The sequence below is a fragment of the Poromitra crassiceps genome (assembly GCF_964638095.1).
Source record: "Poromitra crassiceps genome assembly, chromosome: 10".
NCBI lineage: Eukaryota > Metazoa > Chordata > Actinopteri > Beryciformes > Melamphaidae > Poromitra > Poromitra crassiceps.
In genome coordinates this window covers 29,317,274-29,343,173 of record NC_139631.1, presented here as the reverse complement: position 1 = coordinate 29,343,173, position 25,900 = coordinate 29,317,274, and the positions used below count along the sequence as shown (strand labels likewise).

General features: G+C 43.8%; 2 protein-coding genes across 3 annotated transcripts in view; one reads left to right on the top strand and one right to left on the bottom strand.

Annotated features, from left to right (window-relative positions):
• Positions 1-11,655, bottom strand: part of slc15a4 (solute carrier family 15 member 4) — a 41,199-nt gene extending 29,544 nt beyond the window's left edge. Inside the window, exons 1-6 of the mRNA XM_083644441.1 lie at positions 11,543-11,655; positions 10,695-11,312; positions 7,597-7,892; positions 5,164-5,305; positions 4,144-4,218; positions 740-920 (exon numbers count right to left, since the gene is read on the bottom strand). Of these exons, the coding sequence (XP_083500567.1) occupies positions 740-920; positions 4,144-4,218; positions 5,164-5,305; positions 7,597-7,892; positions 10,695-11,261 (1,261 nt within the window). The 5' untranslated portion in view covers positions 11,262-11,312; positions 11,543-11,655. The remainder of the gene's footprint in view (positions 1-739; positions 921-4,143; positions 4,219-5,163; positions 5,306-7,596; positions 7,893-10,694; positions 11,313-11,542) is intronic.
• A 357-nt stretch (positions 11,656-12,012) lies between these two features.
• Positions 12,013-25,900, top strand: part of glt1d1 (glycosyltransferase 1 domain containing 1) — a 22,600-nt gene continuing 8,712 nt past the window's right edge. For both annotated transcript variants that reach the window (XM_083644756.1, XM_083644755.1), the window contains exons 1-8: positions 12,013-12,345; positions 12,941-13,092; positions 13,263-13,368; positions 14,623-14,674; positions 15,601-15,637; positions 16,317-16,373; positions 23,160-23,258; positions 24,433-24,482. In XM_083644756.1, the coding sequence (XP_083500882.1) occupies positions 12,278-12,345; positions 12,941-13,092; positions 13,263-13,368; positions 14,623-14,674; positions 15,601-15,637; positions 16,317-16,373; positions 23,160-23,258; positions 24,433-24,482 (621 nt within the window). In that variant the 5' untranslated portion in view covers positions 12,013-12,277. The remainder of the gene's footprint in view (positions 12,346-12,940; positions 13,093-13,262; positions 13,369-14,622; positions 14,675-15,600; positions 15,638-16,316; positions 16,374-23,159; positions 23,259-24,432; positions 24,483-25,900) is intronic.

The window sequence follows — 25,900 nt, the reverse complement described above, 5'->3', positions numbered from 1 at the left end:
GATATTTGAGTTCAGGTCAGGACAGCCCTGACTGCATCCTCACTCAAAATGAACCATTTTGACTGTATCAAGTTAAAGTCCCACCTTTGTACCTTCAAATGGCCTCCTTTCTAAAACCTCGGGGTGCTGTGAAAACACATTCATACTTTCTGACAACCCCCGATATATTTGTGTTCAGGATAACCCTGACGCTAAGCCAAAAGCACCACGCACGACAGTACGCATGATTGGTCCGATCAGGCTTACTGTCGTGCGTACTCAAGTCAAGTTTATTTGTATAGACCTAAATCACAAACACGTCTCAGAGGGCTTTACAGAGAACATATCAATAAACAGGATGGAACAATCTTATATTAGAGAGAGAGAGAGAGAGAGAGAGAGAAGGAGGAGGGAGAGAGGGGAGGGGGACTCGGGGGAGAGAATGGGGGGAGAGTGAGATCGGAGGAGAGAGGGGAGCGAGAGAAGGGAGCGAACAGGGGGGAGGGATGGGGAGAAGAGAGAGAGCAGAACAAACAGGATATACTGGGACTGGGCGATACGGTTGAAATCAATATCACGATAATCACAGGGGTCAGTTTTGATACCAATGCATATGTAGTCACCCCCCAAAGGCCCATTCTGAGACAGGAAGCCCCCTGAGTAAAGCAGAGGCTAACTTTGTCATCGTAGAGACCCGGGAGTTGGGCCGGCCTACTGATCCAATTGACAGCGAAGAGGGCGTGTCTGTTAGTGCACTCACCCGCCGCCACGGCCGACCACATGACAAAGAACATCCCCACTGCGATCCTCTTCAGGGAGGAGGGCAGCAGCCCGCGCCGCTTCAGGACCGGGTCCACCACCTTGTCCTTAAGGGGGATCAGCACCAGGATGAGCACGGCGTCGAACATGGTCAGCCAGGCAACAGGGAAGTGGAACGTCATCTGATGGTGAATCCAGGGGAGAAACATGAGGAAAAAGCTATGCAAAAAGCACAAGGCATGAAAAACAATACTGAGAATGTCAGTGTATTTCCAGTCCAGTTCCTCATGAATGAGCGTGCGTGTGTGTGTGTGTGTGCGTGCGTGTGTGTGTGTGTGTGTGTGTATATTGGGCTTGATATTGCTTTGGCGCCCCCAGGTGGTCAAAACCATACTACACATGATGAGATTAATAATATCAGTGCAATTCACAAAGACAAATGCACCTGCTATTTACAGAAATAATCAATCAAGCAATCAATCAATTATTATTTATGAGTAAGTATATGGTAGATTTTCAAAACATGCTTATCCACTAAATGTGCAAGTGGTTTAACAGGCACAATGTCCTTGACAGGATTAAAAATGAAATCAGTTTTCAGCACAATGAGCTAAATCTATTACCATACAGTGAAATCTCTGAAATGAATAATTGCTCCTTGCAAATAAATTGGATGACATATCAATCAGATAAGAAAATCCATTGTAAGCATACAAAGTGTGTTGAGTGAACAAGGATGGAGCTGCAAACTGCTCCAGACCTATTTTGCAATTCAAATTTTTAAGTGCCATTTGAGCTCCTGATGCGTCTCTAGTTTTTTACACTTTTGATAGCACCGTTTATTCTCAAATTGAATTTCCATTTCTTAGAGTAACCGCTGGCAATGTATACATGGTGCCTTAGAGAGTGTTTTCCTCCCTTGTCTGCTCATTATCATATCAAAAGTTTACGATAGAAAGTGCTAAGTGAGACTTTTCTTTTGCCGAGCAAAGCCTGGCACGAGTGGCAGAGGTGTCCCGGCAGGGCAGGCACGGGTCTCCATGGCGGGCGCACTGCTAACGAGACAAGCCTGTAATTGAAGAGGCTGCATATTTCCTACTTCCCACAACAGACTTACAACTCATACGACTCGCACGATGCATCCATAAATTCAGATTCCATTACAGAATGTGATTCCTACCAACTGTCTCGCTTGCATCTGAATTAAAGAACACTTTAAATATCAGATCCTACTGCACCTGGCCAGTGTTCATTCGTGAACACAGTCATTGCGATACCCATTCACTCCTGTTTCCTGTTCCATTTCTTAATATTAGTGTGGGCTCTGTTTCCTTGAAGAAAGAGTGCTTTCTCCGTTTTACCAATGAAACATCAGGTGAAGTGAGACAGCGAATCACAGCCGCAGAGGCATCTAATCTCGCTTCCCTTTTGATCTTGAGAAGTGGAGAGGCTGCTGGCAGAAAAGGCTTACTTCCTTTTTTGAAAATAGATATATCATGTGAAGAAGAAAATTCACCCTCCATTCCTGTTCCTTGTTAAGTTAGACATAGTGGGAAATAGGTAAACAAAATGTAGGCAACTGTATCCGATACTTTCAGCATCACAAGTCTTCATTGCTGTGTGGCAGATTATTGTAAAAAAAAAAATATATATAGGCTATATATGTCTCTAAGCCTTACACATAACGCTGTTAGATTGTGTGGTTTAAGGACAAGTGTCACTTCGCATTTCCGTGAAGTCTATTACACTGACTCCGCCCATTACCTCAAGAGTGTCTGTTCTAAAAGCAGAACTCTGGCGCTGCACTTTTATCACTCAGTCTTAAAGCTTTGGTTCTGGAGGAGTCGTATCTCGTGTAACTGAGAGTACAGCAGCTTTCAAAGCTCCCCTGAACTTAATGAACAAGTTGCCCAGGTGAGACAGCGGTACGACACTAGTTAGGGGGGGAATCAGGTCTAGATGGAGGCATCGCTGTGGAGAGATACAATCACTGCCAGGTTGCTAATCTGTGAGGTATTAGTCGGCGGCGTTAATTTCTAATTTAAGCCCCAGGCGTTACCAACTTGTGCGTCAGTGACCGACTGACTCCTTCAGTTTCAGCAGCAAAAAAAAAAGCTTATTCATAGAGAGATAGGAAGGTGGATCTGCAAAGTAGTGTGTCAAAATCGAGTGTGTTCCCTGCCTACCAACACGAAGGTCACAGGTTCGAGCCCTCGTGTTACATTGGTTGGCTTGGTCGGTCGTCCATACAGGCACGACCGGCCGTGTCTGCGGATGGGAAGCCGGATTTAAGGGTATGTGTCCTTGTCGCTGACTCGCTGCACTAGCGCCTCCTCTGGTCGGTCGGGGCGCCTGTTCGGGGGGGGGGGGGGGGATTCGAGGGGGAAAGCGCGATCCTCTCACGCGCTACGTCCTGCTGGTGAAACTCTTCTCTGTCAGGGGAAGAGAAGCGGCTGGCAACTGCACATGTATCGGAGGAAGCATGTGCTAGTCTACAACTCTCCCTAGATCAGCAAGAGGGGGTGGAGCCACGACCGGGACAGCAGGGGGAATTGGCCAAGTACAATTGGGGAGAAAATGGGAGACAAATCAGAAATAACTTGAGGCCTTATCCCCACCCACCCTCTACACCAGGGGTGTCAGACTCATATTAGGTAGAGGGCCGGATTTGTTCAACTGAGACCTCATGGGGGCCGGATTTTTTTTTTACTAAAATCAATTCAACTCATTTACCCATTTACTTCACAAAAGAAATACTGCTCTTTCCATTTCTCTTGAAACTGCCTGCATTCCGTGTCAACCTTTCTCTTTTTCGACAGCATCTTGTTGATTCCTTTGTTTTTTGGTAGGTAGCCGAATGCGCGATTCAATTCCAGCTTGCTTATTAGCCACACGTAGTTCATGATAATGGGGTGCGAATTTAATAATAATATATATATATATATATATATATATATATATATATATTTTTTTTTTTAATTCCAAAACATCTCGCGGGCCGGATGAAACCTGCCCGCGGGCCGGATCCGGCCCACGGGCCGGGCCGTATCTCTAACATCCCTGCTCTACACAATCTACTGTGTTGTACTGTAAGACTAATGGCCTGCTGTATGTCCACCGGCTGCCGTACGGCTCTGTGCGGCTACCTGAACAGACCCACACACATGTAATCTTGTCAGTGGATGTCATGTGGATCCGATAAAAATAGAACAGGTGCGTGTTTTCTTTCAGTACCGCATGTATTTAAATTCTATTAATACGTGTGAGAGTCTGTTCCAGCAATTTTACCAGAGCAAACAACAAATCACATCCTCAAACCACAGATGTATTGTCAGTCACTACAGTACAATATTGTTTTTAGTAAACAACAGAGTGGAGAGTTTCTCCACGCTGGCTTAGTGTTACCTGAGGCTCAGCAGAGATGTTGGAGGCAGCAGGAATCCTCAGGTGGAGGCTCTGCAGGATGTACGTCGTCTGCATCTGCACCACCATGAGCAGATTAGTGTCACAGCAGGTACTAACTCTCCACTTTACTCAGCAGCGTGTCTGCTGCTAAATCATTCTTATCCACCATTCAAAGCACAAATCACCTCCTCTCACATGAACACATACATGAGTATATGCACACATCACCTCCTCTCATATGAACACATGCATGAGTATGAGTATATGCACACACACACACACACACACACACACACACACACACACACACACACACACACACACACACACACACACACACACACACACACACACACACACACACACACACACACACACACACACTAGAGCTGCAACCATTAGTCCATTAATCAATTGACAGAAAATTAACCGCCAACTATTTTTATAATTTATTAATCATTTAGACTAATTTTTTATTTATTTATGATTTATTTATTTGATTTTTCTTAAGCATGACATGACAATGGGCAATAATGTTGAGACAATTGAGATTGAGACAGTTCAACAAGCACATAACCATTATGTCGTGGCCAGCAGGAAACAGCAAGTCTGCAGAGTCATCGAGCCCATAGAAAAACAAAAACAAAAACAAATTAAGAAAAAGAAAAAATACTAAAATTATCTTGTTCCAGCTTGAATGTGAATATTTTCTGGTTTATTTCGTCTTCTAGGACAGTAAACTGATTATCAATGGGGTCAACTTGGGCTTTGGCGAAAAAGTAAGCATCATTTGTCAGTTTTGTTGACATTTTATAGTCCAAAGGACTAATCGATTAGTCGAGAAAATAATCGTCAGATTAATCCATAATGAAAATAATGGTTAGTTGCAGCCCTAACACAGGCACAAAACTGGATTAATGTGGCACGACGCATCAATTTCTAAAGCACAGCTTATGTGAAATGCGCCTCAGGCAATGGATTTGATATGACTGTGTGTTGAAAGTGTGTTGTTGTTTGTACCTGGAAGTACACAGTCCAGTATGGGATCAGGGCAAAGAACACTGGGAGGACTTTCAACAGGGCTTTCACCTCATCTACCTTCTCCTCTGGGAAGCGCCCTCCATAGGTCACTTTGGCACCATCCAGCAGCATCGGTTTGGGCCTTCAAAAAGGACAAGAAAGCCGTGTTCAAAGCTACGGCGTGATTGATGTGAGCAAAATAAATAAATAAAAAGAAGAAATAGCCAGTAAATATCCAATAAACACGGGCTAGAATTAAACTAAACTCTTCAAATGGGAGACTTAATCAGCCTTTTTTTTTTATGACCGCCTTCCCATTAAATAACAGCACTTCTAGAGATAGGACAGGAACTTTATTCTAAAGCCTATAATCCCCATCTCTGGAGAAAATGCCTTAATAAGGAATTCTTGAAAAGGCTGCGGGATTGGCCAACTTAAAATATTCAATGTCAAGTTTTTGAACCGATTTCGCTACTTTGGTTCAAAGTCAAGCAACAGCACTTTGGAATAACTTTCCACCACAGGGAACGATGATGAATGCCTGGACCGGTGGGGGGGAAAGAACAAGAAAAAAAGAGAGTTGAACATGGGGATCAAAGGGGGCTTTAATAACATTGAGCAACACCTAGCTGTGCTATTCTGCCAGATCTGAGTCTCCATCCCGCAGAACACAAAAAAACTTGCTACACAATTAACCCTTCCTAAGTCCCGCCCTTTTTTGATCTGTGCGCCAATAACAGTTGGACAAGCTTGTAGCAGCCTATGATGGAGCTAGTGTCCTCTAGAGAGAGAGAGTGGCGTTAGTGTCCTCTAGTAAGAGAGTGGCGTCAGCGGAGGACCAAAATGCGAGACTCATTAGCCAATGAACAGCCAGGAATGGGTCTCGCGCTACTTTTGCATGCTAAAATAAAGCCGATAATGTACAATTTGATTCATTTCAAGGGATGAAAAACCCTTTCAAAGTACAACACTGTCTATTTTGCTGCAACTCGACAGTGCTGCTTTTTTTACTCAAGAGTTCCACTTTCTACTTCCTGGAAAAAAACTGGTCCATTGGAGTGAATGGAGATGTCGGAACTCTTCTATTATACGGCTCTGAGTGGCGTCAGCGGAGGACCAAAATGCGTGAATCCTTAGCCAATGAACAGCCAGGAAAGGGTCTCGCGCTACTTTTGAATGCTAAAATAAAGCTGATAATGTACAATTTGATTCAAGAAAAAAACACCTTTCAAAGTACAACACAAACTGTCCATTTTGCTGCAACTCGACAGTGCTGCTTAATCCAGGACTTTACTTCCTGGAACTCTTGAGAGTAAAAAACTGGTCCATATACACGGCTCTGGATGGAGCTAGCCTACAGAGTGTGTGATGTCACAATTCACTCTAGCAGATTTTCCAGGGTGCACTTTTAATGCCTCCGCTGGCGATAGCCAGGCCGGAGGCATTATGGATCCGGGTTGTCTGTCCGTACGTATGTCCGTCCGTACGTATGTCCGTCCGATGTTCGTTAACGCGATTATCTGAGGAACGCCTTGACGGAATTTCATCAAATTTGCCTTAAACATCCACATAGACTCAAGGATGATCTGATTAGATTTTGGTGGTCAAAGGTCAAGGTCACTGTGACCTCTCGAACGCCATTTTCAAGCTTGTTAACGCGATATCTCAGGAATGCCTTGGCGGAATTTCATCAAATTTGCCTCAAACATCGACTTGGCCTCAAGGATGAACTGATTAGATTTTGGTGGTCAGAGGTCAAAGGTCAAGGTCAGTGTGACCTCTCGAACGCCATTTTCAAGCTTGTTAACGTGATATCTCAGGAATGCCTTGACGGAGTTTCATCAAATTTGCCTCAAACAACGACTTGGACTCAAGGATGAACTGATTAGATTTGGATGGTTAAAAGTCAAAGTTCAAGGTCACTGTGACCTCACACACCCAATTTCCCAGCTCTAACGCAACATCTCGTTCTAGTTTTTACTAAATTCACACATTTTAAAAGTGACTGTTCACACAACTTTAACACAACGTACACACTATTATTATACATCAAACCCTTCCACTACATCTGCTCTCACTCACATTGTCAAAATATAAGCAACGGCGCAGTGCATCGTTTTTGAGATATTAACATTTGGTTGACACTCTTGTTTGACTGTCAGCTGTAGGCGAAAGGTTTGTCCTACCTAGCAACAGTAACTACAGGGGGGTGGGCCTTAGGATTGGTAAAGAGCCTTCCCATTGAGACTGTTGAAGAGGCCTGGGTGTTACACTATTATTGGGTGTTGGGTATTACTGGGTGTTATGTTACTACAAGTATTCTGTGAATGCTGTTTGTCAAGTTGTTCAGTTTCTCTGCATAGCATTCCTTTTCACATCACTATAATAATGATAAACTGACTGACACACACAGTGGAGTGGGGAGCTTCTCACCGGAGCAGGTTCGGTTCCTTGGGTCTCTGGGAGGAGCAGCAGGCGAAGCCCAGGATCTTGAACATGTCTGTGAAGGCGCTGCCATCAGCAGGCTTGCTGATGAAGACAGTGCGGCCCAGTAGGAAGACGATGAAGGAGATCCCCAGGCACACGGTCGGAATGGCATAGCCCACCTCAAAGCTGATGTTCTGCTGGATGTAGGCCACACCTCCCAGGGACAGGATGGCTCCCAAGTTGATGCACCAATAGAACCAGTTGAAGAATCGCCGTGTGGCCTCTGGTCCTCTGTCTTTAACCTAGAGTCGCATAGCAAGGGATGGAGACGGCAGATGATGTCAGGGTTAGTTGGTCAATTGGCTACCACAGTTCATTCAAGACTTAATAGACGCTAGTGAAAAACACTGTAGTTTAGTGTGATGAGAAGAATGTAATTGGTAGTGGTGAACTCTTGTCAAAGTTCTATCATTGCCTAGAGACAGATGGAAAGGGAGAGTTGCTTAGCTTGCTTGTGGCATTCATTGTCTAAAAGACACAGAGGGATAAACAGCAACTTCTTGGTTCTAATTCTGTATCTGCCTATTGTGGCCTTTGAGCATTGCCACAGAACTACTGTTACATTATAGCCTACACACCATCAGCTTACAACCACCCCACTCGCCAAGACTGTGATCAATTTAGTCAAAATTCATGTAGGCAAGCTCATGATATTATTTTACTATTTTGCCATTTACACGCAGTTATCCCCTTAGAGAAAAAAAAGATCTGATCGATGCCAGAAGACGACGAGATGATTTTTTATGTGCAGCAAAGCTGCTTGGGTACAAGCAGTCAAGCACAATTAATTATTTGGGAGATAAATGTCAAGTAGGTCTGACACATTAACAGGCTGAAGCTGTGCATAAATCTGGAGCTTGCTAAAAATCCGTCACCGCACTCAAACTCACCACCTGGTTGCCATGTGTTCCAAACACCTGCATTTGTAACTTTATTTAAATAATATTACGTACTGAACAGCAGGGTGTTTTTACTTGATCATTCTTACACTGCAGTATGTAACTAAATACATTTGTTGGGAGCATTCAACAAGAATGGTGGCGAGCCATTACTCAAAGCAGATGTCTGTGATACACAGAGTTTGGCTCAGCACCAAAGAGGTGTGATATACATCAGGAGGACTGTTTGAAAGATATTACACATATCGACAGACATTGCACCGGCAGTAAAATACAGAGGTTGTATCTTGTTTCCCCTCAAACATGATCACACTTGAAATTCAGTGAACATCCATTATAACAAAAGCGTTTCCTCCCTCCTGAATCCTGCGTTGAGTTCATTCCTACTTGAACATCTATCAGGGCTTCCTTCTCCACCAGCTGCTACACAGAAGCAGCCCGTCTGGTGTGGCGTACTGCTGCCTGAGTACAACTCGAGCTTGATCACGATTATGCTCAGGTTGCACAATTAATCAAAAAATTAAAAATTAAAAATTAAAAAAATGACTACTGCCATTTCCAAATCGCGAGAGGGTGCAATTATTTCTTAGACAGAAATGTGTTTCAGACAGCTTCCGAAACAAAATAATCTTGTGCGGCGCAGAATTGAATTCCTGGTCACACAAAGAGGCCATTTACACCTGTCGCTAACATGCGTTTTCTGTGATCAGATTGCAATCAGATTGTGTTTTATCACTTGAAATGCCAGGTGTAAACACCCCCAAAACGCATTGAAGAAGGATTGCAATCTGATCGGCCAAACCACCTCCGGAGGTGGTCAGGGACGCATTGTGTACACATTGAACACAAGTGTAAATGCAATGTGTCCTCTCAATCTGGATACAGCAACTTTATGCGGATTGAGAGGACAACCATTTCTGCCATCAGATTGCAATCAGATTGCAATCTGATGGCAGAAAACGCATGTTAACGCCAGGTGTAAATGGAATCAGGTTAATGTGGTCAAGCACAATCTGATTGCAATTTGATTGCAATCTGATGGCAGAAAACGCATGTTAACGCCAGGTGTAAATGGCCTCAAATACAGCTATATGTGGTAGAAAATGTTTCTCTCTCTCTCTCTCTTCAAATTGTGCAATATTCAGGAAAAGAAAAACAAAAATGTCACTGATGTATTTCTATTGTGCACTGCTACTACTACTTGCTTCTCTGTCTCCTTTTTTAAAAACAATGTAGCTCCAGTGTATGTTGCTTGTGTATTGTGTGTGTTTTAACATGCTCAAAATATGTGGCCCATGGCCATGAAGCATTGACAGAAACATGTGACAATTATATGAAGACAGCAATGGGCTCAAATGCTCAATGCTAATAAGTCACCGGTCACACCCTTTTTGAAAGGTTTACTCACTCACTCAATCAATTTTATATTTATATAGTGCCAAATAACAAGAGTTATCTCAAGGCACTTTCTAAATAGAGCGGGTAGAAGCCCAGGCTCTTTATATTTTAGACCCAACAATTGAAACAATTCTCATTATGCACTCATTGCACTGGCTATTTTACTGCACAGATCATATGGCAATTGAAACAATTTCCCAACAAGAGCATGCCCTCTAACTCCTGGTTAAAAACAAAGACCTCATTGTCAATGAGGTCTTTGTTTTCAACTTTATTTCTTTTCTGTAACTGGTTCTTGTGGTGGGGCTTCTGGGTAATCTTACGGTCTAACGTTCTGTCACAAAACAGATGTTTTTCACTTCTTCTTACTACCAACAAAATATTTGTCAAGGCTTGGTGTCGGTGTGTCAGTGTGAGTGACAGACAGCGACAGAGACAGGATGTTCTTCAGTCACCACCAGCTTCCGATTCGTCAACCGATTTGTCATGAGGCAAATTCATTTCCAATGGTTACGATCAGCAGGGGTACACGTCTAATTGAACTGTCATGGTACAACAGTAATCACACTGTATGACTGATCTCAAAGATGTGACACTGAGTGCGTGCCTAATCTTACACAGGCCCATCCCAGGAAAATAATGTCATTCTAAGACCTTTTGTCCCACAATTAACTCAATGTCAGCTGTCAGGGGCTCTTTATTTTAAACAGATTTTGAGATTTGAATGTGAGACATTTTATACTCTACCTGATCTGCCCCAAATGGAGTGATGTTGGACTTCACGGTACCAACACCTAATGCAATTAAGATAAGTCCACTGTACACCGCCACCCCACAGTACGCTGGCCGATTGGGGCAGGTTATATTGCTTGGAGGGGTATTGTTCAGGCACTCAGCAGGTTGCACTGGGAATGCCAACTCGTCGCCACATAGGCCAATCCTGGTGTCTTCGTGGGCAATGAACGGGAAAAACAGCATTCCAATGAAATACAGGATCAAACTACCAGCAATTGTCCAGAATTTTCCAAGGTACGCATCAGCCAACCAACCGCCAAATGGTGAAATCAGGTAAGTAATCCCCATGAACATCAGAGGTGCCTGACTTGCCTCAGTGCCCTCCCAATAAAAGGGGCTACTGTTGAGGAAGAGAACCAAGTTGGATGTGATGCCATAGAATGCAATCCTTTCTAAAGATTCAGCCAGCAGGATGCCTGCACATGCCAGTCTTCTGCCCTGGAAAACTGATGGTGCAGGTCTGCTCACAGACCCTGAGTCCAAAAGAGGGGTGCTCTCACTGGCATCCCTGTTAGCCATCCTATCAATGGCTTGAGATACTTCCCTCTGGGTTACTGGAAAACTCCAAACCTGCACAGAAAATAAGGATGAGATGAAACAGGTAAGTGAACGTTGCTACTATTGTCGTTGTTTACACAGAGAGAAAAGATAATGATCCTATCGACTAAACTGCGCACGAGGGCTTCCTTCTTCAGCTGTGTCACTTTTGTTTTGTGGTACACAAAACCTCAAGTAAGCTAGCTTTAGCATGATGATTCACAATATCAGCACGAGCTTGACAATAGTTTGTGATACAATACCTTTAATTGTTGAAACACGTCCCAAAGTTCCCCATTAACCTAAATAATGTTGATCGCTGAAATGTTTACTTCGGTGTGTCTCAAATCAATACTCTGCTGCTCACAAGACAAGAAGTGGAAGTCAAAACAGTCAGTGTGTCACTACCGCGTGACAGAGAGAGCTCAGTCAACAAGTTATCGCGTTTGCGCGTTCCCCCAGAGACGATCTACACAACACAGATGGACGACACAGCCCTGCAGATCGGGGTGAACAGTCAATCCCTTTACTGTAAAGATTTGTTCCTTTTACGCAGAGGCTGCGCTCTCGAGAAGGAAGTGGTTTTTGAGGCGTTTTTTGTGTGTGTTATTATTGCTCGTACTGTTTGTCCTGAGTCAGTGTTCAGTCTTGGCTCGGTCTAATTTACTTGGTGAACCTCCAAACATAATACCCAAAATGGGCCAACGATATATGTGTTCAGTGTTCTGTAGCATCACCTGTTTCCAGGGGATCACATAGGAGACGGACCTGGACATGTAAACAACAAGCATGCCAATGTTGCTCGCTGTTAGCTTAGCCAGCGTGTTATGTGACAGCTATGGGTCCAGGAAATGTGAGAGCGCAGTTCAGTTTGCCAGAGTTACAAAACAGCACACAGAGGCTCGGGCAGCTGTATGGATCCATGTGGTGTCCACGAATGCATTAACGTTACCCGTCAGCTCGGTACGGTAGACTAGTTAGCCATTAGTGAAGAAGAGATGAAATTACTTTTTCTCGCCTGTCTCAGTCCAAAAAGTGGGAACTGTACTACAGCTGAGAGAATAAGGTAATTTGTTTTTTATAGCGAAGTGCAGCTATAGCTACAGCAGCTGTTGCCAGCCATTAACTAGTTAGCCTATACATTGTGTGTGTAGTACATACAGAATGGCTACCTCATTTTAAAAGTGAATCTGACTCCTTGACAGCTCAGTGGGTTCAGTGAATCAACTGCAAATGCATATAGACAGGATGGCAAAAATAACTGGCAGCAACTCAGATAACATGATATCAAGATCCCCAGTATGTGGGGATAAGTTATAGTACGCTAGCCCATGAGTCAAATAGAAGCATAAATGTCTTCATATGTGTTGTCGATGTTATTGCAACTCTCAATTTGTTTAACTAGCATAGCGTTACTTCCTGTGCTTCCAGTCATAGACTATAGGCCTATAGTCACATGTTCCTTCCTGTATTCTATTCTAGCTGTGGTTCTCAAAGTGTTTCACACCAAGGACCCCCTAAACTGACACAGTCATTCTGTCATTGTGTTACTTATGGTTGGAATTCTAGTGAAAATAAATGATTCCCCCTCAAGGACCCCACTTTGAGAACTGGATTTGTATTTCACCATGCTGAATCAACTCATTCTAATTTTATTGTAGGTCCCACATTGAATCTGCAGGTCACACGTGTGATCTCAGAGATGCCTCCGAATTCCGATCTTCAGCTGAGGTGGCAAACCTAGTCGCTCAAAATCCACCATTTGAGGGTGCAGTGGCCATCCATCTGTTCAAAGCAGGCAGGCTTCTCTTAGGTGAACCTCCTCCCTATATCTGATCTGCAGCATTCTCATCTCTCCACACCTTCAGTCATTTATTCACTGTTATTGGCCCAGTGTCAACTTAAATGGTAGACCTACATCTGTTACCCAAGTATCGTGCAATTGTCAGGACCTTTCTGTTTTATGTGTAACCTTTACACCAGACATCCAGGTACCCTTTGGCGTTATCTTTGGAGGAACAGACATCAATGAAGATGTGAAAGTTGAGCAGAAGCGTGTGGTCATGGAGCAGGTGCTGCTGAAAGCCAGGTGACATTGATACAAATTACCATTTTTAGATAGCGATGGTGTGGGGGAAAAGTCACACACCACTAACCCACAAGCCAACAGAGTGATAGTATGATGGTGATAACACTTGTGCATCAAATATTGATGAATTCTGTGATAAATCCATGCATATACACCATACATGTATAATATGAAAGTAAGAAAAAATGATTACTATAAAACCAATAGAACAACATTTTTAGAGAATTAAAAAAAAGGATAAGACATTTTCCACTAATGCTTAAATTGTTTCATTGCATATTAGAGTGTATACTGTACAGTTTATTTTGTACCTAGTATGTATAACATGTCCCAGCAAAAGATCTTCCTATATTAAACAGAACAGTATCTGTGGGAAAAGGAGATCTTCCACAGCCTGGATTACTGGCATGAAAGAACGAGATTGAACAGATCTGCCATGCAGGCCATCCCCCAGGCTGTGTGTTCTCTCCTCCCCCAGCTTAATATTAATAATAATAGTCATGCACACAGCAGGCATATCACTATCAGTGCCTGTGCTTTGTATTGTCAGACCCCATGCGTCTTCATTCATTCTGATTTTAAAGACACTAGGACATCCATCTAGTAAAGCTAAGGGGATAATTGCCTTCAGAGAGAACTTGTGCGATCCAGGGTCCCATGACTTCAGGAGTCTAAATGAGCGCACCTCCTGCTGTTGATGCCTCTTCACACAAACCTTGATCATGAAATTCACTCACCACTCCCTCCAGAGCTTGTTGACCCATTCCATAACACACACACACACACAGAGGAAAAAACACCCCACGGTCCTTTGCTCAACATTCCCTTTATTTTCTTTGTTGTATTCATAGTATATACATCTCTAAATCCTTTGCCCTCAAACTGCAGGGAGCTTTTCCACTCTCACCTACTCGGTCTTAGCCTTCAGACTTATGTGTTTTACTGTTGGTGTTACTAATGTAGCTGCTGTTGTTTTCAAGGCTGGGAAAAGGGTCAAACTCACCATCAATGAAAAAGAAAGTAGAGCACGCACATCCGCTCTGTAGAGCAGGTGCAGAACAAACCACCGATCAACTTGAAAAATAAAATCCAGTCCGCACACAGAATGTTAACACATAAACTGACATATCTATTTTATTTTCCAAGTAAAACTCACCAGTCACCAACATCAGACACGATAATTCTCACCACAATGACACGTGTGCCCCTTGCAGGGGTGATAATGTTTGTTTTTGTTTCTTCTTTTCACACCAGGTTTGCTGTTGCATTTACTGAGAAACTGAAAGAAGAGGCAGAGTTTTTTTTGGTATGATAAAACTACTTTCTATTCTTGCCTATCATAGACTAAGTGTAATAAGCATCAGCAGATTGGATGATGTTGACTCCAGTCTGTCGTTTACTCTAGTCTAATAGTTCACCAGCATGTTTATGATGGCCTGAACAGATTGACAAAACTACTATAAATGGGATGTAATGTCGACAACACTAGACAGACTTTTTACCGTTTTGTTCATTTTGATTACTTTCCCGTATTACAAAGCAAAAGCGAGACAAATCTAGGTCATTGAACAAGTGAGTTTTTTTTTTTTTTTTTGCACTTTACCGCACATCAACTGACAGCGGGGGCCTGACAGCTGCAATAAATAAAACTGAATGCTTTTTTACTAGGCAAACACAATATCCGGCCCTATCCCATAATAGTGTGGCATTAAAACAATATCACTGTGTTTTATTCTCATATTAGATTCCACCCGTAGGCTGAAGATTGAGGCGAATGGCATGCTTTGTCTCTGTCATTTAGTGCTGACAGCAGGCAACCAGGACAAGACACTGAGAGGCATTTGCCACGCGTTTTATTGAGACAGAAAACACACATATATACGGGGGTGGATCTAGTGTGATAACATACAATCAGTTCCCTTTCCATCCCCTCTGATTCAATTTGTGGGCTCATCCCCGTCACTTAGGAAAAGACTGCCTTCCTGACTTGCCCTTGAAGTTTGTAATTCTGTTCAAATAGGCCAAGTTTGAAGAGTAGCAACTAAGACCACGAATTGTCTTTATCCATCGTCGGGCCATCACAAGAAAGTAACCCCGCTAGTAATAGCCACATGTATTTGGTATGCGCAAAATGTCGCCTTTCCGTTATTGCTTTATTTAAAACATTTCAATGTATTTATTATGTGTTGATTGCTATTTTAACTAGACTTTTCCACTGCTTTATCTCCATAGCTCTCCCAGAGCAGTAAAATCTATGTCCAGCCCCAAGGTAAGCTCTGCAGGATGAAATATCCCCTTGTCTGTTGCTGTGCATCCTTGACTCTCATTGCAGTGTTGCATTAATCAGCTGTGACACCCCCCCCCCCCCCCCCCTCCATTATCATACTCTCTGCAGCACACAGTTAGTATTTGCTCTTGCCATTGGCTCTTGCATTCTGTGCTGTGTCCCACCAGTAGCCTTGTTTGGCAAATAGTGTCCCTTCATACTGTAGTTTAGAGGAGAGCCGCCGGCCGGCTGCATGGCTGGCCAGGGACCAGTGGATGCGTATTTCTGTATGGCTGTCACCAGGTAGTAATATATGTAGTGCTTTTTTACACAGTCATCACAGGGAGTCACAGAATGCCGTGCTGGTTGTTGTTGTTGATTAATGCAGACTGCACTTTAGCGCATGCTTTTTGGAAAATAATCAAATATGAATCTATTCACCATAACCACTTTGATTTATTTTCCAAAAATTTGAGATGTCACATAACTAACAAAAGAACAGTATTGGAGAAATTGTAGCGGCTTCTGTTAGAACTTAAGTACTTAAGTCACTAAAATGACTCAATGATTCAAGACATGAGCTGGATGTCAGCTCTGATACAGGAACTTTGCTAGGAGCCAATATGACTTGCTACAGTACATGTTCCTTGCCTTGTATGATCCATGCTGCTTGGTTTTAAAGGCATCAAGACCGAGGCGACTGAGAAATTCTGCTGGACTGAATTCTTGAAGAGCACAGGTACTGTTACAGCGTTTTTTGTTTGTTTTTGTTGTTGTTTTTCTGTTTTTTACTTAATGCTTGTTTCCTTGATAATAAGGGAATTGATGGCTAGACATGGAAACTCACGTATCCAAACTCCAGGCTTTGACCACTTAACTGAACAAGTGTAAAGAAATACACACAGATGCCAATTTGATTTCACTCAATTGATAGAACTTATGCCTTTAATTAAAATAATTCCAACTGCAAACAAGACTGTATAGGACATTTTAAAAAGAATAATGTATACACATATATAATGTACATGTTTCATAATTCAAATGTATTTGAGCCTGTTTTGATCATTTACCATAGGCTGTTGGTTTACTTCGGCTGCAGTGGGGGTGGGTGTGTTGGGTGGGGTAGTTATTGATGACTTGTTATTGACATTATAGTGAGCCCTGTAACTCAAGTTTAACACACAGTAACTCACACGTCTCTCAGTATACTCTAAGCCAGTGATCCTCACTATTTCTTCGATGAGAGCCGCACTGGCAGGACAAAGTCAATAGGAGAGCCACTTTTACCGCAAAACACCAAAAGCCACCCCAAACAAGCACATCTGCCCACCATTTTTTTGTGTATTATTGTTTTACACACACACACACACACACACACACACACACACACACACACACACACACACACACACACACACACACACACACATATATATATATATATATATATATATATATATATATATATATATATATAGGGGGGGGGGAATGCAATTTCTTAGAGCCGCCAACTAAAGCTTCGAGAGCCGCCAGCGTCTCGCGAGCCGCGCAATGAGGAACTAGGCTTTAAGCTATGGCAGTGCAACATTAGCTGACTATTAGACTTCCATCTGCTTATCAAGGCTTCTTTTCAAACGGTGTATATATCTTCGAAATGGCTGGTTTACCTATTCAAGAGAATATAAAGTAATGCGGAAATTGTAGTAGAAAATGCTCAGTAACGTTCATTTATGCACAAATTCGCTCTTGTCAGGATTGATTAAAGCTTATTTTGAATTGGGTCGTGATGGTTTATAATTTAAAAAAAGACGGTCCCCAGAAAAAAAAGTTTCGGAAACACTGATTTAGATGCATCAAGATGGGGGTCCCTATGTTGCATCTTGTCTATAGGCTAAATCTCCAGAAACACTCGTGTTCCTCCACCAATTTCTCTCCCAACTCCTATTGGACTAGCTCAGTAAATATATGCCATTACTCCTTCAGCACACAGGGCCCGGGCTTTCAATTGGACATTGCAGGATGGTGTCCATCCCAGGTACATTAGCGCTTGGGGAGAGCCACAGCAGTTGATGAATAGCTCTCCACACCACGGCCATTTGTCACCACCATCCTCGACTGGTGCCAGTAATACTAATTGCCCACCGTCACCGGCCCATTTGTTACAGTTGGAAATGGGAGTCGCCACTATTGTGTTTTTCTCCAAATGTGATGAAACCACTGTAATCTGGCTTGTAGTTGTTTTTAGGACTGTAAACATTGTTGAGTCTGTGTGCGCGTGTGTGTGTGTGCTGTCAACGGTGCGGTCTGAAGGTGTTCATTTGTATGAGTCAATTAGTCTAATTGCGCAACCTTGGTCATGTGGGTCAGATGTGTTTCATAACGTAATAAAGAACAGTCCTACCGACGTATCCCTTCTTATAGAATTCTCTAATAATAATAAGCACATTGTTGTACACTAGCATAAGCAGTGCTTCTATGTCTGTTTATAATATGAGATGATCAGGCACCAACTAGGGAGCCAGGCAGCTGAGATTCCTTTCAAATTAACTGATCATTAATTAGCTCTATACCTCCGGCACTAACGTGCCGTGGGACAGTACATAGCCTGTACTTTTCAAGCAGTGTTATTATTTTTCATTGGTGGGTGCCTTTACCCCATGCTGCCTACCAGATTAACTGTTCCAGTTCCCCATCATAATCATAATGACACTTTTTGTCACCTCCTACAATTATTGTTCTTATTCAGTCTTCATAACTTCAGTTGTGTTTCAGTTCTCCTCAGACACAACAATACAATCTGACAGAGTGGACTCCTGCACCGACCTGTATTCTTCCCTGTCAACTCTCATCCTCCTCACGTCTTCACACACACACACTGTCAGCACAGTAGGGGGCACTTGCATCTTATCCATCCTCAGATCTGAACTGCTTTTTTCCCCTTTACTTTACTTTTTCTTTTATGTTACCTTCTTGTTAAATTGGAGCATATTGATTTAGTAAAAGTCTTTCACTCCCCCATTCGGTGTGTGACATAATGTATCATTACCAAAAAATGTACTAAATAATGAAATCTCTATTTGTATGTAGGCCAGCTCAGGCGTATTGAAGGTGTGTGCAGCTTTGACTGCAGGGACTCAAAGTTATTCTGAACTTCAGAATGACTGAAGGAACAGAACTACTCTGAGGTGGCCCAGGCGGTGCAGTGGCACCCCCAAAGACCTCCACCTCAGAACATGACAGAGGCAGAGCAGTCATGCTGCCTGATTGACGATACTTGACTGCGTGTGTTGTGTTTGTGAGCGTGTGTTTCTCTCCTTTGGGTGTCGTGTAAGCCCTGAAGGCACAGGCGTGGGGATCCAGAAGCTGTCGGTCCATGAAAGCGGCGCGGTACGTGTTGCGCGCGGCCCCCCGCTGTGCATCTTGGGGCGCTGGGTTCAAGTGTTCGAGGAGCGCTGGGCGGGGAAGAGCAGCCGAGTGGAGTGAGGAGCAGCGCGCCGGAGCACTGAGGAGTGAGGGGGTAAAGAGAGCGGGGGGTCCGCTAACACGGAGCAGTCGCACTGTAGTGAGGAATATATAATAATATAATATCCTGGAATTCCCTCAAGCCTTCACTGAAGTTGTTGTATGAATTGATTATAATAAGGAGAGGATGAGTGACATTGACATCATCAACCCCAAACATCAACATGCTAAATAGACGTTTTGTGTGTCGCACTCTTCTTTTGTTTTCTATGGAGTGAAGGAAAGCCATGATGAGAGCCATCCGATTCCACTGCTTTCATTGAAGAATAATCTAACAGGAGATTTGGGTTCCAAGTGTAACTGGCTTTAGTTTGTCCCTAAATTCTTTTAGGGTATTCAGAACCTTTTATGTGTTTTAGATGTTGTTCGGTACAAGGGGAGGATCAAATAATGGAAACGCCTAACAATCTGTGAAGATGAAGTACCTAATAACTAAGAGGACCACCCAGAACAGCTTTTAAGTCTTTGAAATCCTGCCATGCAAGTCCTGAAATGTGCGTACTGCTGGGGTATTAGACCATTCTTCAAGAAGAAACGCCTCCACTTCTTGTCGGGTTTGAAGAATGTTGAAATCTTAGGTACAGTTCCACAAAGGTTCAGTTCATGTTTAGTGGTGATTGGGGAGGCGTTTGCCTTCATCCTGGTGTTCATGAAACCACACTTGAAATTCGTTCGCAGTGTGCCGGGTCATTATCTTCTTGTAGTATGGGGATATCATCAGGGAACAGTACTGTACTGGCACCATAGGGGGCATCTTATCCTGTAAAATGGCCTCATATTCCTTGGCAGGTATACGACCATGCAGAGCAATTATGGGTATGACTCCCACCACATGATGGCTGCCCATAGCATTACGCTTTGCCACAGTGTTTAACAGACACGTTGCCACAGTGTTTAACAGTTGACAAAACACATTGGGGTCTGGAGGCATCCTTCGGGTTTCCAAATGTAAACTTGTCTGGATGTGGTTACTTTCTCTGTTGCTCAGGGGTTCAGCAATAGTTAGTAACTGTTGTGTAGTATCCGTCTGTCCCTGTTGGTGACTCTTTCTCTTGCCAGGTAAAATATTTTTTCAGTTTTTGTCACCGATGAACCTGTAATTAAGGCACCAGCTGTTTGTCTTATATATGAAACTGAATCGCTGCTAATTGGCATTCAACTTCACCTGTGTAGCTGCCTTTGTAGTTGTGATTTATTTAGTTCAAAGTCCTTTTTCATGCTGTGATTCATATTGTCCACTCCCTGCAGGCTCTGCTCTGTGTCCACTCCCTGCAGCCTCTGCTCTGTGTCCACTCCCTGCTCTGTGTCCACTCCCTGCAGGCTCTGCTCTGTGTCCACTCCCTGCAGGCTCTGCTCTGTGTCCACTCCCTGCAGCCTCTGCTCTGTGTCCACTCCCTGCAGGCTCTGCTCTGTGTCCACTCCCTGCAGGCTCTGCTCTGTGTCCACTCCCGCACACGCAGAGTTACTGATAAGCATTAGGGGGCTATGCAGAATGCCCTTCTAAAATCAAAGGCAGATGAACAAAAATGTGTTTTGCATACATACAACGCATAGATGAACAAAGAGAGAGAGAGAGATATAAAGGTTTGCTGCTCTCACAACAGATGATTTTGTTTTGTGCAATTTGTTTTCTTCCCCTGTGGAAAGATTGTTTCTTAATTCCCAGGGATTTATTTTATTTTATTTTGTTGAGCTTGAATGTCTTGCTCATTTAGACAGGTCTGTGCTCTGCTATGCTTTCCTAGACATCCTCAATCCTTTTCTGCAGCTTGTCCAGAGGTAGTGATGAGGGTATTTACCTTAGCCGATGTGCATTCTCATCCCACGAATCACAGCAAGGAAATCCAATGCATCCACAGATGAGGAGCTTTTTTTTGACAGTCGGCTCCTAAGGATCAGGGTCAGTGCCAGACTCCATGCTGTTTAATAGCATTAAACGAGCTCCCTCAGCCTCCTGAGCTGGACTTATCTGGCAGCCGGGGATTTCAACCAACGTACACTGTCACTGTGCTTTAAGCACCTGTTTGTGTCTGTCTATATGCTATTATTTTCCAAATGCCGTGTGCCTCAGTTTGTCACAGACACTTAGAAAATACATTTTATTCTGGGCTTTTTTTTTAAATTGGTATACATTTCGGTGCTGCATTGCTTTGCTAACCATGGCATTGAGTTTCATTGTCTCAACTATTTTATGATCCATCCATTCAGGTCAGTGTCAAGCAGAGAAGGTCAGGGATCAAAAATGGATTTGCTGACACTTGGGTGGTTAACCCTCTCTTGTTTCAAGCTGTTATAGATCTGCTTTTGTTTCTTTAAAGTGGCGTTCTTGTATACTGAGGCAACAGACCTTGACCCTTAAATGTTGCCTTCATACTGAACTTAGTGTGAATCTATTATTATACTCAAATCCAGGTACCGAGGTGTGTAAGTTTGACTTTGTGTCTGCGCGCGTGCGTGCATGTGTGTGTTTGTATAGAGGATATAGGATTTATGTATTACTTATTTCTACAGGCACAGTCACAATGGCAAAGTAACACCACATTTTATCTCAGCACCAAAGTTATCCATAGTATCCATCTTCGGAGAATATTGATGCACATTTACATTAGCTGTCCTTGCTCAGGGGCACTTGGGAAGTATTGGGTACTGTCAGTCCTACAACTAGCAACCCTTCAGCCTCTAGGTAACTTCCCTACACGACCCGCTGCCCATCTGTTTCTCAGTAACAAAAAGCCATAACACCATTGCAAAGGTGTGACTGGTCTATGTCACCTGACTCACACCTTCCTTATATATTCAATCCTATGGAAATGTAATTACCTGTACAAGGTGTATAATAAGAAATAGAGAAGAGAAATCAGCCCCTGACAGGCTGGTTGAGCATGTTGCAGTAGTATTAGTGCATGGCTGAGTTATTAGGGTCAGGACCTTTGTCTGACGGCAAAGAACTTTTATGGAAAGAAATGACAGCTCCATATTGCCCCATTGCAACATCAGCGCCCAGCAGCCTCCGCCATTTTTTATTTTTGGAAGCGTGACAGCACCAAAAGAACCTCGCACAGGCTCGCAGTGGTCAGCTGCGGTAGCGCTGGCCACTATAATCAGCCTCTCTAAACAGTAACTCAACGGGAGAACACTCTAAACTTTGGGGATTCACATCTTTTCCGGGCATACTGCAAATCTTGATTGAAGTGGTGTAGTGCAGGGATGTAAAACAACAACCATATTGTGGAAACTAAGCAAAATTTTTCGTTTTCTTTGTTTAGTTTTTTCAAGATACACCTAATGAAAAGGACCCGAGGTTCAACTCCCGTTGAGTTACTGTTTAGAGAGGCTGATTATAGGGGCCAGCGCTACCGCAGCTGACCACTGCGAGGCGCATTCTGTTTCCAAAAATGGCCGGATGTCGTCTCTTTCCTTCCACGCTCTTTGCTGACGGTGGTCGTGACTCGTGACGTGAGGGCAGGTGCAGCTACAGCTGGCGTAGTGCACCGCCGTGTGGTTGGGAGGGCAGGTGCAGCTACAGCTGGCGTGGCGCACCGCCGTGTGTCTGCCAGATCGCCACTAATCTCAGGATGGAACATGAAAGGTGAATGATCTGCAAAAAGAGCCCATTTTAGTCTCGCCTGCCTTTGAATTAAATGCCTGGTTTCCCAAAACATTTGATGTTGTACTGTAGTGCGATGCGGAGTCGGCTAATTCTACTCTGGGGCTTCTTCGCCGAGCAAATTGTCATCCATTTGCACAGGCTGTGTCGTTATGATGGCGGTATTACGCACTGATTAGGCTGCAACCTTCCGCTGGTTTTGGCAGACGATCTCCCCGCTGAATGTTCCAACTCTGATCAGAGAGTCATGTGAGCACATTAGTCACCGCTGTCTTCTTGTCCTCGTGACCTTGGCTGATGTATTGCTTTCATTATCTGCCGCTGTCGTTGGGATGTTCATTATGCAGTGTGTTTTGATACTGTCTGTACCAGCCTGTGTGTCTGGCCTCTCTCCAGGTGTGAGGAGCGACGATGCGGATGAGCTGCATGTCTTCCTGTTGATCTGTGGCCTGCGAAGAATCAAGGACCCCCTCTATCTGGTGGAGGTCTTTTCAGGTATGTGGTGGTGGTAATAAAACACCATTGGAGCAATATCTAGTGTGTGGACTCTTACTGTATCTAGTATGGTATTTTCAGGTGTACTATCCATTTCTTATATAACGGTATATATATATACTGTAGGTAACAAACAATAGAGGGTATGCATGTGATGTCACAGAGGCAGAAGTCATTGTGGGGTCACGCCCACTGAGTCACAGCAAGACTGAGCTTGAATGCAGTAATCAGCCTAGATAACTGACACCTGCTGCTCAGGGAGGAATTTGACACTCATTTTGGCACTCATTCCCGATTGAGGGGGCGTGTTCCAGTGGGTGTGCATACCCTCTATAGAAAGGAAACAGATGAGTAAATGATGGATGCCACAAATAGGCCTGTGACGGCTTAAGTCTGTTCAATGGTTCAACCCCAAAAGTGGAACAGGTAAACCCCTAAAGTACAAAGCCATTCTGACTGTTCCTGCCCTGGAGAAGTCTTTGGAACTGAATGCAATTGCCTTCATCCACTGGCCACAATTGCTAACTGGTTATATGCCATTGCTACCTCAGTCACTACTAGATCTCAATATGAACAGGATAGTCTAGTCTGACTCTGCTGCATGCAACAACATTAAACAAACTAGTGCAGTGCAGTGCCCGTTCCCCTCCCTCCCCTTCCCCCTTTCACACATCATGCTGAAATTCGCTTTCTTGGGTCCCCAGCAGCATACCCGCCAAGTTTGAAGTCGATCGGACGAGCAGTTCTTGAGATAAACCACTTTTTGTGTTGCCAGTAGGTGCCGCTATGACTATGCGCTATGACTCCGGCGGGTTCCCAGCAGTGCAGTCCCCAAGCTTGAAGTCGATCGGACCAACGGTTCTCCAGATATGCGAAGGATAGCATACTGACACACGCAGACAGATCTGCCGTTATAGTATAGATGACAGAATGGTGTTGGATCTCCACAGTTGAGTTGCAGCTCAACTCATGTTGCCCCAACACCCTACAAAAACACTTTATCTGTCTGATTAGCAACATCAGTGAGGCCTTTATTAATTCCTGTTTCACACAATTGTGGTAATATGATACCACTAGAGGGCAATAGACCTGGGTCAAATAGTATTTTCAAAAATTATTTGTGGAGTCTCCACAAACTCTTGTGTCATCGCTGTCAACGTTTGGTGTCTTTCAGAGTGGCATTGTGAGGACCCCCTGAACGTGTTGGTCATCATTGGTCCAAAGGTAAGTGGTTATGATGGCGTTGATCTTCCTGCACACCTGTCGTCTGTCTCCCGCTGTAACTGTGTCGCTCTGTGCCGTTGACGTTACCTAGCAACCTGCCCCGGGAATCCAGGCGGCCTCTAATTGGATGTAGCAGAGGTACCAGCTGCTGTTAGCAAGCCGGAATTATGGCCAGCATTGAGATGGAATGGCAATCTTCTGCAAACTGGGAGAGGGTCAGCACTAGCAGTGGCCCTGTTTCCTTTTGTGCCTCTACCTGGCTGACTGCTTGACAGAGTGGCTGGATTGCCTACTTCACTTAATCTCTTGGCTGATGAGCGAGCTGTATCGAGTGGCCTGTGTTTGGTGCAGTCCTGTGGGCCCCGCATCCTCGTGACATTTTGCTGCTGTAGATTGCAGCCGAGGAAGCTTGTAGTCGGATCAGGGGGAAGTCGAAACGCCATCATGCTTCTGTCCCACACACGACGAGACGATCACTCCAAACGTCACACGCACAGGCAATGTGTCCTCATGGCAAGCAAGTGATTTAATTGGGATAATAAAGTTGTAATTATATATAGCTAGCCAGACTATGAAATGCTATAAATCAACTGCCCATCCAGACTGTCAAATCAGAGGAGGACTGATTGAACGTTTATGTTAGGTGCTTGAAGTCCATCTGCTTATGGGGCTCCGGTGAGAAGAAGTCATACCCTGTGTCCGACAGTGGCAGCCTCAATGGCCGTACAGTAGCCGTGTTCTTTTCTCCTGATAAAGTCCCCCCTTCCTTACATTGATTTATCTTGTCCATTTCGCTCATGTCTCTCTCTCCTCTCTTCTCCCTGACTTGCGTTGATTATGACATCGATGTATTTTAGCGTCTCTTCTTTCTTTCAAACAGCGGTGTCAGACTGAAGGTATGTTCTGCTTTTGCTTTTGTTCAAAAACACCTTGATTAGAGTTGGGCCAGACGCTCGCCAGTCTCCACTGCTGGTTTACCGCTGCTTCTCCTCTCGCTCTGCTATGCTTTGTGTCTCTGTTTGATAAGAGGTGTTGTTCACTGGAAGCAGAGACATGTGATTCATGGAGGCGCACATGAATCGCTGTGTTGTTCTATGAAGGCATGTTTGTTTTGATTGATTTGTCTGTTTGTTTTAGATATGAAATGAACAAACCACATAGTCAAATATGATAAATAATACAAACTCAGTGCCATTCCCTTTAGTCCCATATTAGAATAAGGCCTGCGGTGCCCAGGCTGTCATGATCTCATATAAAATACTGCCTACTTGATTCAAGCACCGCAGCGTTCTTGCTACAGTGCCTCGGTTATCAAGAGGGACATTCAGGGCTGAGCCACTTCACTCCTCTATATCCCAGCTTTATCAAACATCACAATGTACAGCACGTTCTTTATTGTGTCGCCATTCAAAGGAAAT